This window comes from Hyperoodon ampullatus (genome assembly GCF_949752795.1).
Source record: "Hyperoodon ampullatus genome assembly, chromosome: 3".
Lineage (NCBI taxonomy): Eukaryota > Metazoa > Chordata > Mammalia > Artiodactyla > Ziphiidae > Hyperoodon > Hyperoodon ampullatus.
Window position 1 is genome coordinate 15,232,591 of NC_136916.1, and position 15,887 is coordinate 15,248,477.

At 35.7% G+C, this 15,887-nt stretch overlaps 1 protein-coding gene across 2 annotated transcripts in view; it reads right to left on the reverse strand.

Annotated features, from left to right (window-relative positions):
* The window catches only part of PLXDC2 (plexin domain containing 2), a gene marked incomplete at both ends in the record, with an annotated part of 390,364 nt that overhangs the window by 175,799 nt on the left and 198,678 nt on the right, over positions 1-15,887 (reverse strand). For both annotated transcript variants that reach the window (XM_079699678.1, XM_079699677.1), the window contains one exon: positions 11,250-11,319. In XM_079699678.1, coding sequence (XP_079555804.1) covers positions 11,250-11,319 — 70 coding nt within the window. The remainder of the gene's footprint in view (positions 1-11,249; positions 11,320-15,887) is intronic.

Here is a 15,887-nt window from a genome sequence, read left to right on the forward strand (position 1 = left end):
CCCTTATGACCTCATTTAACCTTAATTACTTCCTTAGAGGCCTCATGTCCACATACACTCACACAGGGGGTTAGGGCTTCAACATATGAACTTGGGGAGGGACACAGCTATTCAGTTCACAGATACAGACACTTACATTTTCCTATTTCTCCTTAGAAAATACTCAGGAATTTTTTCTTGGTTTCTAACTACTATATTGTTAAATAAATCGTTGCTAATAACATAAAAATATGTGTTGATTAATTAGATGGGGATATCTACCCTTCTTAATATGGTCAATACAGTTAAACCAAGAATCACCCAAATCTTTTTTCTGACCTTCTTACAATGTCACATTCAGCAGTTTGATGTTAATTCAGGTTTATCCTCAGGAACTTTAGATATATTGATAAACCCTTCAATAAACAATTTAAATGAACACTCAATAAAAATGGCAACTTCACAAACAAATTTTACTACCTGAAACTCTAAATCATAAGAAATTTGGAAATAAAAAATAATTATGAAACAAGATTTATATCTTACACTCTTAAATTTTCACTTTTTGAAATAAGTATCTATTATAAAATTATACAAAATGAAAACAAACATATGCACTTCAGGAATTTATTCCCTATCAATTCTTACCAATAAGAATGCTAAATACTAATAGTGTTTGAAAGGATAAACATGAACAAAGTAATAATTTGAAATGCAGAGATGACTGTCAAATTTATGTCTCCTTATTCCTGATCTCCAGCAAGCCATCAATTCTCCTCTTTAAGGGTAACAAATAGTTTGTTGTATATCTTTCCAGTGATTTCTCTATGCACTTGAAAGCATATGTATGTTTCTTTCAAATTATTTCAGAGTTAGTTTATGCATGTTTAAATATATCTGTCACATACATATATGTGTGCATGTTTATATTTATTAAATATAAATATAAACATGCACACATATATGTATGTAAAACTGTTCTGCACCTTGGTTTTTTCACTAGATGCTTGAAGCTATTCATTCTGCTTAAGGGTACATGGAATTCCACTCTGTGAGTGCATGATAATTTATTTTATCTGTCCACAACTTGAACATCCTTACTGACAGATATTCAGGTTGTTTTCAATCTTTAGCAATGGATAGTCTTATACATTAGTTCACATCCATGTGAGTGTACCTACTGGGTACATTTTTAGAAGTAGAAATGATGGTTATATATTTTATATTTTAATAGATTATAACTAAGAGACTACATTTTTCTCCATACCCTAGAAAGATTATTGCTTTATAAGACTCGCTTTTTAAAAACCTTTATAAATCACAAGTAGAAATAATATCTCCTTGTTGTTTTAATTTGCATTTCTCTTATTAGGAGTATGATTATACATTGTGCCATATATTTAGCAGCCAGTTATGTTTCCTTTTTTTTAATTAAATTTTTTACTATAAATAGGTTTAGATTCAGAGAAAAGTTGCAAAGATAGTGCAGAGTCTTTCCATATATCCCACACTTGGTTTCTCATACTATTAACCCTTTACATTAGTATGTCATTAGTATGACCATATCTTGGTCAAAATTAATGAAATGATGTTGATACATAATTATTACCTGCATTAAGTAACCTTATTCAGATTTCCCTAACTTTTACATAATGTCCTTTTTATACTCCAGGATCCCATCCAGGACTTCACATCATATTTAGTTATCATGTCTCCCGAGGCTCCTCTTGGCTGTCACAGTTTCTCAGACTTTTCTTGTTTGATGACCTTGACAGTTTCAAGGAGCACTGGTTGGGTATTTTGTAGTAAGGTGTGGTTTTCTCTGACTTCTTTCAAGAATTTCTCTTTGCCTTTGTTTTTTTTTTGCAGTTTGAAACTGGTATGTCCAGTTGTGCTTTTTGCCTGGCTGGTGTTCTCTGAGCTTTCTGGTTTGGTGTCCGTCATTAATTTTGGAAAGTTCTTGGCCATTATTATTTCAAATATTTCTTCCACTCTGTTCTTCTTTTCTCTCTGTTGATATTCCAATTATGTGTATGTTACATCTTTTATTATTATCCCACAGTTCTTGGGTGTTCTATTTTTGTTTCCATTCTTTTTTCTCTTTGTGTTTCAATCTTAGAAGTTTCTTAGCCTTTAGTGGGCCTGTGTCTTTGGGCTGTGACCTTCACAAATATTTCTCTAATGGAATAGTTTTTTTCTCTCTGCCACCTACTAAGAACAGTAAACTCTGCTTACAAGAATGTACTGGTATAAAGTTCTGGGAAAAAGTTGTCTTTTGAAGGCATTTTGGAGGAAACTGATAAGTTATCTAAAGAGATTACCACTTAAAAAGAATAACAGGAGAAAAAAAATTATTCAGAGCTGAGCTCAATGACTAAACTTCATAAATAGTATGGTAAAGCTTTTGCTATGTGTGTTTACCACAGTTTTTTAAAAATTAAAAGATGTTTCATTTTTATCACTTATACAGTTTTGGTTTATTTTTACTTATTTATTTATTTATTTGCAAAATCTAATTGTTCCAAATTCTTTTACTCTTTCTATTTTCCTGGAGTAATCTAAAAGTACTATTGATTTTCTCTACAAGCTATTAACTAAAAGATGCTTGTTTTTTAAAGGAGCTGTGGAAATTGATAATAAAACAATTAAAAAGGTTTTTTCCCCCCATTTTCTTTGCCTTCAGCAGAAACCTCTCATTTGAACAATAATTCCAGCAGGTAAAATGAAAATCTCTCTGTAGCCTTCAGGCTAGTCAGATCAACAAGGTAATCTAAATCCACCATAACCCTATTAGAAACAGCCAACAAGGGACTTCCCTGGTGGCGCAGCGGTTAAGAATCCACCTGCCAATGCAGGGTACACGGGTTCGAGCCCTGGTCTGGGAAGATCCTACATGCTGTGAAGCAACTAAGCCTGGGCGCCACAACTACTGAGCCTGCCCTCTAGAGCCCGTGAGCCACAGCTACTGAGCCTGTGAGCCACAGCTACTGAAGCCCGCATGCCTAGAGCCCATGCTCCACAACAAGAGAAGTCACCGCAATGAGAAGCCCGCTCACCGCAGTGAAGAGTAGCCCTCGCTCGCCGCAGCTAGAGAAAGCCTGCGCACAGCAATGAAGACCCAACACAGCCCAAAATAAATAAATTAATAAATTTATTTATTTATAAAAATAAAAAAATTTTAAAAAGAAATAGCCAACAAAATATTTATTTAGACCTATTCTTTTTAATAATATGTCTCAGCTCCAGAGCTGTATCAGTTGAAGTCAGAACACAATTTTGAGTTGCTTCCGTATTATACCTACTAGTTTTCTGTGATGTATTAAAAAAAGAAAAATAGGGAAAGATCCTGATAATAAAGGTTAGCATTGACATAACAGGTGCACATAAAGAAATCCGTCTCCTAATTCAAAGACAAAACATCACATATAAATTTAACTAAACAAATATTTAAGTTTTCCTTTAGGATTGGGTCTTCAATACATTTTCAAGTTGAATTATTAGCAATTAATCGAATCCTTAGTCTATGAAAGGCAACCTAGATGCACCAGAGGAACGTCCATCCCCATCCCCATCATTTTACCCATAACTAACTTTATGCGTTGATAACTTGTCCTTAAAGTTCTTGTTCTACAAAGGGTAGAATAAGAAGCATAAAGATATGCATGACCTGCTGATTACAATAATGCCTGTTACCTAGTTATGACCCATAATATCACAATTAGAGAAACATTTCAAGATTCTTCTGCCATGTGTTACAAAATTGCTAAATTTTGTAAGACTTTCAGATACAGTCACAGCATTGGGAGGCCTTTAGAGGAGATTCTGCAGTGTACTTAGAGATGACAGATATACCCATGCTGAGAAAGAGGATATCCCAAGTCATCTAAACACTCTTATACCTCCCAGTCATGAATGGACGAGCCAGACTTTAAAAGGCGATAATGAAGAATTAAGTCCCTAAACACCCCCTGAGCTATGGATCATGCCATCAAAGGAAACAACAGACAAACTAACAAGCAAGCACAGCTTTACAGAAAATGTATTTTGAAAAGGAATAAAAGAGAAAAAAAATACATATAAAAAAGGAGTAATAATAATATATGCTGTTTTTATAGCATTTTCTATGAAATAGGTATTAATAACACATATTACTTCGTTAACTCTTGACAAAAATCCTTATGAACTAGGAACTTTCATATGCTATTTTACAGATTGGGAAACTGAGGTGGGAGAGATTAAGTAATTTACTGAAGATCACATGGTGTTACTTATGAAGACCCACATTCTGATTCAAGAGTCTACTTATCTTAATCTAGATACCAGCCTGCTTCTCGAAGAAAATGAATTTCATTTGCTGGCTTCTGTAGGAATAGAACTCTTTTGAACTTATTCCTGAAATGTCCAGAGTCCAAAGTCAATCCTGCCTCACTTAGTATCTTTCCCCCCTTTCCAGGGTTGGACAATGTTAGAACAGTTGCTGTACTTTGTTACTTTACTAGGGTCACCTAGACTCCTTTTGTTTTCAATTGGGTGATGTATTTGAGCGTCTATGTAATACTGTTATTTATCTGAATTATTGATGCAGTGACTAGGAAAGGAGGAAAAAGCTAAGTATTCGCGAATGTTTCAAACAAAGCCTGGATCCACAAGAGGCTAAACGGCGCTTTCCAGAGTAGTGATCGGTAGACTCCTCTGTGGTTGTGATGGTGACGGAAGGGGCTGAGCCTGGAGAATCTGCTTTTTACCCAGACTCTCATTTTGATGGATCAGCATTCCCCCAGTCCTGTCACTAATCATGACTTATCCACCGTGTACCAATGATCCTCTCTTTTTTGTTTTTCTATAATTGTCCTCCTTTCTACCCACATTTCTGCCTCTGCTATTTTTCATATTGACTCAAGTCTATCTCCTGGGTGGCCCCTCTCTGGGTCTCCTGTTGCTCTAATCTCCAGCTACACTTCACCCCCAATCCCAAGGACCCAGTGCTGATGAAATATGACATGTCAATACACAGGAGAAATAAAAGGGCTTCTGGAATACACAATTCATAAAGCCACAGGGAAATGTAGTAATGCTGATGAATCTGCTGAATCTACTGTGGGACACTAGACAGTTTGGGGGAGTAAATTATCAAGGAGGACAGGTGAGATGAACTTTCAGGAGGTATATCCAGAGAATCACTCAGACACAGCAAAGCAGACATCACATAACTTAACTTTCTCTCCAGGAATCTTTGAGACTTGAGTTTGTTACTTTAAATTAGTGAACCAAATTGGAATGGATTTACTTTTGTCCAGCATCTATCCTTTCAGTACTTCCCTTCATGTATCAAATCTCCAGATACATATAATAATATAATGATAATAATAATACAAAATAATTCCATTTACCTTTTCACTAGATTCAGAAGGTTAATGGAGGCAATCAAGTTCTGTTATATGAGGTTATATACTTGAAAGATGGTGGGGTTGGTATTTATAAATCAATCATCATGAGTAATAACTAACTCTCTTCTGCTGTTAAAAAGCCTTTTATAACTGTTATTAATCAAGTACCTCTAAAAAGCATGAAATATTATTTGGGACCACAATTAAAATATTGCTATTTGAAAGCAAAAATAAAAATGAAGCTGGAAGATTTGGTAATATACATCCTCAAAACCCAATCAAAATAATATGCAGTATTTTTTAACCTCTTTTATTGGAGACTTAAAGGGGGGGGGAACAAATGATTATTGACAAGATATAGGAAATTAGTCTAAATTTGAATTTAAGATACCATAGCTCAAAGAGTAACTTTTTTTTTTCCCTTGAGAGGAGTACTAGTAGACTAGAAGGCATGGGAAGGAAGGAGACACAGTTGTTCCTCAGTCTCCAGGACACACCCCCTACCCCCATACCAAAATCCCTGGATGCTCAAGTCCCTTATATAACATGGTGTAGTATTTGCACATAACCTACACATATCCTCCCACATACTTTAAATTAACTCTAGGTTGTATAATACTTAATACAATGTAAATGATATGTAAATAGTTGTGAATACAATGTAAATACTATGTATAGTTGCCAGCTCACAGCAAATTCAAGTTTTGCTTCTTGGAAGTTTCCAAAAATTTTTTTTTCGAATATTTTTAAGCTGCAGTTGGTTGAATCCCTGGACATTGTACCCACGGATATGGAGGGCCGACTGTATATATTTACTTTTGTTTGTTTGACCTTTTTTAGTGCCACGTATTAATTTTTCAGATATTAAACACTGATTACTTAGTGAACATTTTACATTTTATTAGTTTTCATGGGGCAAACAAAATAAAATAGAACTAAAATTGACATCTTATACAGTGCTGTATGTCAATTATATCAAACTGGAAAAAGAAAAGATGTGTGTGAAGCAGGCTTCTCAATAAAACTTTTCATATCCTGACAAAAAAATCTAAATCTCCAACTAGAAATTCACGTAGAAAGGAAAGGAGGGCAAATCCTCCACATAATCAAGGTTAAGTAATACCTGTTCATTATTATCCTTTTAATTCACATCATCTTTGATTCCTAATCTCATGTGAAACTTGCTTGCAATTCCACACACTATTTTAATTTTGAATCAGCATCTGTCTACATACTTAAAATTTGAGGGCCAGAATTATCTGGATAATGTCAACTTTTCTCTCTCCCATTATAACAGGCATCATTTACCACCCTCTCCCACCTCCCATTTTCCTCTCATCTTAGTTATACGTAGTACCCCTGATGGACTCATGAGAAAAACATTATTACTAGTGATGGTTGCAAGAATTAAAAAATCAAGTCCTCACACATAAATCTACTTTTTGAAGCTTTTAAAAGATCACTTTAGCAGCCTAAAATTTAAAAAGTATCAATTAAAGTATTCACATGGAAAGGTAATAAAAGGCAGTGTGATATGCAAACAACACAACTTCGTGGTACATTTAATGGAAGTATCTGTACAAAATGCACAGAAGACTAGTTTTTTAATGCCTGGAATATTTGTATTCTGACGTATTTTTTAAATAGAAAGATGAAAGGATGCTTTCAGATTCTGCTGCCAGTGAACCAAAAAATAAAATGGTATTTCCAATTCATTGTGTACATTATTTGTATGGATGACTGAAGCTTTTGAAAATTAAAATGTTTAATAAGCAAAGATTAATTTTTGTAGTTTATAAATAAATGACCGGATATTTGATTTTTATTTACATTTTAACTAGAAACTTAATTTTACTCACAATGAAATATATATGTATATATATTATACATACACACACAATGATGGGTCACAGTAAATTATGCATATATCTGTATTTTTAAACTACTCTCTGTTTTGAAATGGTATTGATCCTAGCAATAACACAAGACATTGTCTAAGTTCATTTTAGTCAAAATTAGTGTCTATGTGGAGAGTGAGAGATTTTAAGGAGGCATGGGAAATGCAGAAGCGGTGAGGTAGGAATGAAGGGAATTGTGATTTAAAATATGCGCTTTAACATTTCACTTTCTTTATCTTAAATCCAAAGTAGAAACAGGTTCAAGAGGAATTTGCAGACACATTCAAAGAGAACTGACAGTCAATAGAATATCTCTGTTCATTTCAGTTTCATAGAAACCAATGTGTTCCTACTTAAAAATCCCAGTCCATGGTCTATTTGCAATGCCTTTCAGTCAACTTTATTTAATCTGACTTCTGGTTTCCATTTTTCTTCCAAGCCTTTCATGGTTAATAACTTTTTCAAGATTTGTAAGATGATGAACATTTGTCAGGTAGGTTTATCTGCTTATAACACCTAGTTAATCAGAAGAGATCTGTTGAAAATCTATGATTCAGAAGTCCTCTTCCAAGCTGTTCTTAGCTTTACTCACTTGTGTCCTAATGAATCCTTTTGGCTGAAAACCTTTGCAAACACAATGATCAGACAACTCAAATGATGTGCCCTTCCCTGGCTTCAGGCACTATAATCTATGTAGAAGTATTGAAAACCTTGCCTCTTTCTTTGACTTTAACTGCCTAACCTTACCCTGTCCTCCACTGCCAGATTAGGCCAGATCTGTTCTTTACTCAAAGAAACTCAATACTTACTGGATATCATCCAAGTGTCTAAAGTTCAAAGTATTTTACATCACTCTTCCCATCTCCCCTTCACTAGACTCTTACTCTGAGTCTCCATTCAAGATAAACAGATTTACTTGACAGACCTCCAAATATGCTCAGTATGGACTCAGCACTGTCACTTAGCTCAGCATCCCCTTGTCTAGAATGTCTGTTCCCTCTTCACCTCTTTTCAACCTGCTTCTTTGCTAAAATTCCACCGTCCTTTAAGGCCAACGTCAAATGTTAGCTCTTTCACAAACCTGTTCTTGATTCACCCAATAAGAAGGATCTCCTCTTGGAGCAACTTTCTGCTCCTCCAATACTCACAGTCAACCTTGTCTTATTGCTTAGTCATATACTCCTTCCTCTTAGAGTCTAAGCTCCTGGAGGAACAACAGTTTATTCTTCTCTGTACAAACCAAAGTATCATGTACTGTGTCTTTCACACAGTAGGGGCTCAACCAATACTGACTGAATAAATAAACAATGGAAGTGTAGACAAGCTATTTATTTAGCTGAAAACTTTTACAGGAGATTCTGGTTCCATTTTGGAGAAACCCAGGTCAATATCTAAATTATCTCAGTTGTGCCTCTCTAAACAAGGTATAGATTTATATATGCAAGTGCCATACTAGCATTTCTTAAGCAAAAAATAAAAAAGATTTCTTTACATTAGTGTCTTCTTCAAAGAAGATAGAGATCATTCAAGACACCAGATTTTTCACTTACTTTGAGGATCTTTTCAAAGAAAAATGGTACTTTGAAGCAGTAAACATGATATAGCCATCTGTTTGGGTTTTTTACTACCAACTCAGCTAAGGGAAATCTTACTTCATACTGGCTGAATCACTGACAAGACTTTTAAAGATAAAATGATTTGAGAAACAGAAAATGCAAAGCTGTCCATATTTTCACCACTGTGTGTACAGATTTTGAACAAATGTGATTAATAATTCACTTTTAAAAATTCAGTGGAACACCGGTAACCTAAGTGTCAGAAAACATGCCTAATATTCATATTATAGGATAACCATGCTCATATCATACTTTAAAGATGTGAGTGGATGTGAGGTAATCCACGGCTTAGAGGGGCAATCTTCCAATTTACCTTTCTTCTTTCCATTCAGTCTTTCAACACATTAATTAAAATGTCTATTAAATGGCTGGCACTATACTAGCACAAAAATACATGGTGAGCTCATAAAGATATGGTCCTTGTGCAAATTTTACTTATATATAGTCCTTTTTTTACACAAAATGTAATAGTTTCTGAACTGAAGCCATTGTTTTTCCCTAAAACCGGCTCTTCTGCTTAGTAAATTTTGCTAATAGCATCATTTCTCTCCCTTTGTTTGAAGCCTGAGAATCAGCAAGGCCCTCAATATTTGTCACACAAACTACTGCAATATTCTTCCTATTATGTGTACTAACTTCAGTTTTTTATACTTTAAAGCATTACAGAATATCTTGGTTCAGCTTCTTACATTTATTACTTATCTAATTAAGGACTATTGACTCAAATTGACTCTTGAGGCAGTTATAAAATTGTCCCAAACTACTTTTCACATCTTAATATTTTTTGTAAAGCTACACCCAGCTTCATTCAAACTCAATTATTTACTATCTCAAACATATTCCATCAATTTCCTCTTCTGTATAGTATTTATTCAAGATATTCTTCCCTGTGACCTACTCTTCCTTCCCTACATAATCACAGAAATTATAACTTCCTTCAAGAAATATCTTAAATAGTAATTTCTCTATAAAGTCTCAAAGAATTCTCACAGATGTTTACAAATATCTACAAATAAGATGTTTTCAAAATACAAATGTCATTATTTGTGTTTTCTAAGGAACTCCCACATTCTGCTTCACTTTGTCTAATAGTCCACTAGGCTACACAATCCTAAGGCAGAGGTAGCTCTATTTACCAGTGTTCAGAGATGGTACTCAGAACTTTTATTTGCTTATTGGTATTTCTGATTACAAATCTTCTTCTGAATCCTACATATCTTCTAAGTCTTATACTGAAATATGGTAATAGTGACCAACATGGTTCCCCTACCAAGCAGAAGACCAATAATAAAACCCAGTGAAGGAAAGGGACTCTGATCTGTGGTGCTTTAGGCTTGGGCCATCCACAGACTTTTCATCATATCTATGGATTTCTTTTAACTTGCTTCTTTACTTACTCTTCCATTTTTATGTTTTTCTCTCATTCTTCTACTTTCTCTATCACTCCATGTTAGGCAAGCAGCGATATTCTCCAGCATTTTGCTTATTTCTGCTAGTAGCAATCAAGGATTAAATTTTTCTCACTCCTGGGATATACTATAAAAAATGATAATTGCCTTTCTAGGCTATTGCTAATCTCTAAACTAACCTCCAAAGTTTGTGGAGAAAAATAAAATGAAGAGAATTCAAACTGAATTTCAGTGTTTATTTTTTAAACTCAAATGAGTTGTCAGTCAACTCAGGTGGCATTAAAGGGGGAAAAAAAACCCAACCAAATAACTAAAGTTAATATATGTGGTTTTGAATGTGAATGTATATATTGATATATAAATAAATTTATATTGATCAACTATATAAATTAAAAGAAAATGAAAATACTTCCATAGCTTTCTTTTTTTTTTTTTTTTTTTTTTTTTTTTGCGGTACGCAGGCCTCTCTCTGTTGTGGCCTCTCCCGTTGCGGAGCACAGGCTCCGGACGCACAGGCCCAGCGGCCATGGCTCACGGGCCCAGCCGCTCCACGGCATGTGGGATCCTCCCGGACCGGGGCACGAACCCGTGTCCCCTGCATCGGCAGGCGGACTCTCAACCACTGCGCCACCAGGGAAGCCCCATAGCTTTCTTAAGCACCTTTTCTTTCTAAGCTCTGTTCGCTTTCATGCAGTCTTCCATATTATCAAAAATGAAATAAAACTTGGAAAGAAAGCAAAGATGAATCTAAGCTGAAAATTATTATAACTACATTTTTTTCTGCAGAAAAGTTTTCCAATAGCTATATTCTTTCTTAGGTTTTATTTATACCCATGACTTTGTGATAGAAGACAATGGTTTTCCCAATAAATGTCCCTTTTGAAATATGGAGTAAATTAAAAATAGTAACTGTAGTGAAACTGTAGATTATTTAGAGTGAATGGGTAGAAAACCACTTACCCCCAGTTGCCACAGTGATTTCACGTAGGAAATGGCCATAAAATGGAAAATCGAAGGACAGATTCACTCTCTGCAAGGAACAACAACCAGAAAAGAAAGTCAATAATGTGCATAATAGTAAATGTAAAATGAATAGCCTTCCACCTAAAAAAAATGATCCTTCTACTTTGCACCACTATTATTGTAGTTGACTGTTAGAACCTGAATCTTGGATGGAAAGAAAGATTTTTTCCCCTGGTAATTAAATGTTTAAAGTATGTGAAAAGAATAAAGTTGTGCTGTTGTGGTCTGTTGGTCTGTTCTTCAGTTACAAAGGGAATCTAGAAGTTTCAACTCTGAATCAAGCTATTCTCTTTAACATCACCACTGCCTTTCAGTTGTCCACTACAAAGTAGGTCAGCCATCACGATAACCTTAGGGTTCTTTTTAGTTTGATTAATCTTCTCCAAAATAGTAGAGCATGTTATCTGTCAAGTTTCACTGAATTTAAAAATATATATATTTTATTTTACAAAATTATATATTCAATTTATCTTCTGTACATCCCAGAACAAAAGGCAATCCTACGGAACAAGATATTTTGCACCTACAGATCTAGACCTGCAGATATATTTATTTTTAAGATGTGATAAACTCCCCAGATTCAGTATACAGATGACCCTTAAACAACAAGGGTTTGAACTGCATTGGCCAGTTCCACTTATGAGGCATTTTTTTCCCAATAAATATAGTATCTCTGTTTTCATTTTACAGATCTTTAAATTATCGAAGTGTTGAGAAAAGTTTGATTAGAGATCACAATATATGAAATCAAAAGAACTAGGGTTTGAGTCCTGATTCTATCTAGCCCTTGGGTGAGTCATTTGTCAATTTCCTTATTTTTGAGGCAGAGATACCAGTGTGTGGATTTTCAAATGTGCAGGGACTGGCAGCCCTAACCCCCAGTGTTGTTCAAGGGTCAACCATTTTATGTCCACTTTTGAAAGCACAGAATCAAAGAATAAAAAATGCTGGTTACTAGAAAGCTACTTTTACTTTGTAGAGAGGAAAACTGGAGAGACTTAGGAGGAAAGTTCATAAATTTTGCCCCTCTTTTTTCTAAAAAGGGATTTGAAGCTTTGGATATATATATTTATAATATATCTTTATATATATCTTTATATAGATAGATAGATAGTAAGATAAAAACAAGACACAACAAAGGAAAACAAAGAAAAAGAAACCCTAGATTTTTTGTATGTTTGAAATGATATGAACCAGATATATTATTATTAGGCAAGAAACAAGAAAAACAGGGAGCTATAACAAAGGTGATCAGCTGAAATAAAAGGATCCATAGGGAAATTAATTGGCTGATTTAGAGCCGAATAGCATGTACAGACCACCTATAGTAAAAGGTTATTATGTTAAAATTCAACAATTTCTATATCATATCTCTCCCAATATACAAATTAAAAAAAATAGAGAATTATATATAGCTAGATTAAATTTAGCTCTTTCCAATTGTGCAAATGATTGCTTTTTTTATATCCATCAGAGATTTCTAATGACTTATTTGGCATGATATTAATCATTCAAAACTTACAGTGACTTTCAATTAGGTTTTTTTTCTTTCCTTTTTAATGAAAGCTGCATCTTCAGAAAGGGTTTATCTTCATTTTTATTTTATGCTGACTAATGGGAACAACAAAACCTATTTTCACTGCACTAACTGAAATGAGTGGTTACTAATAACCCTAACATAAAAGCTTCAGTGGCAAAATCATATATCGCAAAGAAAAGGTCAGACATAATTTTATAAAGGCACTTGCTGTAGTACACAGTTCTCCATCATTCTAATTTATTTCCATGCTCATGAGCAAATCGGTAAAATTTACAGCCCTTTGGCATTCTCACTTCCAGAATAAGAGTTTGGTTTAAACATCTATCACTAACATATCAAAGATGAACCAGAGGAATATGACAATTTCTCAGCCACAACAAATGTTTAAATATTTTAGAATAAAATTGAGATAAACAATTATATAAGTTAAAGACTGTTTTTGAGAAGTAAATAAGTTCTCAAGGAAAAATTGCTGATATATTATCCTGAGGCACAACATCAATGATTGAAATGTTTCCCTGTTTAAATGACCAGATACCTTAGTTATCACCATGGCCTGCTTCACACTAATAATAGCAATGACAATTTAGAAAGGTGTTACCTTCTCAATAGTTGTGAAATCTACCCGTTTCTCTCCAGGTACTACTGACACCTTTCCCCAAGTATAGATCACTTTTTTTTTTTTTTTTTTTTGCGGTACGCGGGCCTCTCACCGCCGCAGCCTCTCCCGTTGCGGAGCACAGGCTCCGGATGCGCAGGCCCAGCGTCCATGGCTCACGGGCCCAGCCGCTCCGCGGCACGTGGGATCCTCCCAGACCAGGGCACGAACCCGAGTCCCCTGCATCGGCAGGCGGACCCCCAACCACTGTGCCACTAGGGAAGCCCAGTATAGATCACTCTTATTGTAATAACTTGCTCACAGGTGTCTTGGCTCCATTTTCCCTGGAATTCATTCTCCATACTATCTAGCATATCACTCCCCCACTTCAAATCATTCAATCTAGAATCCCATTGACCCTGGAATCATGCCAAAATAGTGAAAACGAGTTCTAAGACCCACCACTGACTGGTCTCTCCTACCTTAAGATTCTCCCTTCACGTTTTCTGCTCAGGCCAGCCTTCTAGAATAACTTTTAGTTCCTTGAAACTGCCACCCTTAACCCTGGGCTCTGGTACTTCAACATGATGTCTCTTCTGACTGTAATGGTCTCTCAACCTTGGTTGGTCATGGCTCCCCTATTCTTTAAGCCTTGGCTTAGTTTGGTTGGTACTCCAAACCTGACATAAGGACTTGGAGCAGATAATTTGTTTGGAAGGTGATCCTAGGAAGCATTTGCTAAAGGAAGTGGGAAAAGTGAGACAAGGAAAAAAGAAAAACTAGGAACAGTTATTGGATGTGTTACCACTACAGCCAGGTCTCCCCTTGGAGACCTTCTGAGAAAGAGTGGGGAAAATATGCCTCAGAATCATCTCATTGGAGGTTAGGAGGCTGGGCTACTTATCCATCAACTCCTATCTCCTGTTGATCAAAAGGTGCTCCTGTGGGCAGTTGAATCCCCCCTTCCCCAGGATTACCCTTGCTTACCCTGAGGCAGAAAGAAGAGCCACAGCACTTGATCTGAGGAGTTGCTAGTACATTAGAAGCTGCCTCCCACAGCTTCAAGTGAACTCAGGGAGGCAGAAGGGATATGGGGCAAAGCATCAAGAGGGACCGCGAAGTGTCACATCCTCAGAGTCCTACTGTGACTTCTTAGCCCAAGTTATACTTCCTACTGTACCTCGCCTAGCATTCTCTCTATATACACGCACACATGAACCAATTGCATGAGGTTCAGATTTTAACTGCTTCAAAGTGAAACTCAGCATCAGGGTGGTTAAGAATGGTTAAGTGGGAAACCAAAATTTAAACCCAGATTTGAAAGACAACAAAGGCAATGCTCTTAATTACTGAGCTATTGAAAATAAAGTGATAAGAAGTGTCACACTTAAAGGCAAATTTTTGAAAATTATCATCCCTCCTTAAAACACATACAAACACACACACACACACACACACACAAACTACTGAAACATAAACAAAAATCATTAAGCACTAGAATTTCATGAAGGGCTTTAAGCTAATTTATTATATATTCAGTATAATTACCCTCTGGGGAATTGGATCCTTATTTTACCTCAGTATGGTATATAAAATAGGCATGGGGGGAGCTAAAGGAAAGTTTTATTTGTTCATTCATTCATTCATGCAGTCAGAAATCATTTATTCAACACCTTATAAATACCAGGCACTTAATCAGGGTCTGAGCATCGTACAGTAAGTCCCACCCAGTTTCTTCCTTCAAGGAGTTCAGAAGATGGTGCAGGAGAGCAACACGGAAGGATAAACAAGTAGGAACAGGCAGAGTCAGAGTAACGACCCAGAGAGAACACCTAACCCAGAGGAGATGGCATTGAAACTCTTTCAAAGGAATTACCCGAAGCTAGCCAGATGAGACCTGAAGGCATGGGAGCGGAAGGGATTGTGAAAATATATGTAGAAAGTAAAACTGGAAGGAGCGTGATTAATTGTACATAAAAGCTGGGAGCGGGGAAGAGCTGTCTAGAAGGTAGGACAGGTTTCTAGCTGGGGGACTGGTGGACCATAATCCACCAACTGAAATGATGAATACAGGAAGAAGAGCTATTTTGGTTAGGTGTGAGAAGGCTTGCTGTGTCACTAATGAATTACATATCCTTTAACTATATAATTAAAAAAAACACCCCAAATTGTAAATGCCACAAAGGACGCTTCTGCAATCAAAGAGGCTAACAGAACCCTGGACATTGTCACAAAAAGCCACTGTAAACAAAAAAAGAAACGTAATCTTGAAATTTAGTTGACTTAATTGATGTACATGACAGAAACGGTTTCCTATCTTGGATCTCATCCCACAAGAAATATCTAATGTAAAAGGAAGAAGCGTTTCGGAAAATTGTCATGTGAAGACTCAATAAATTAATTAACAGGGCGAAATATAAAATGAAAACTCAGAAGT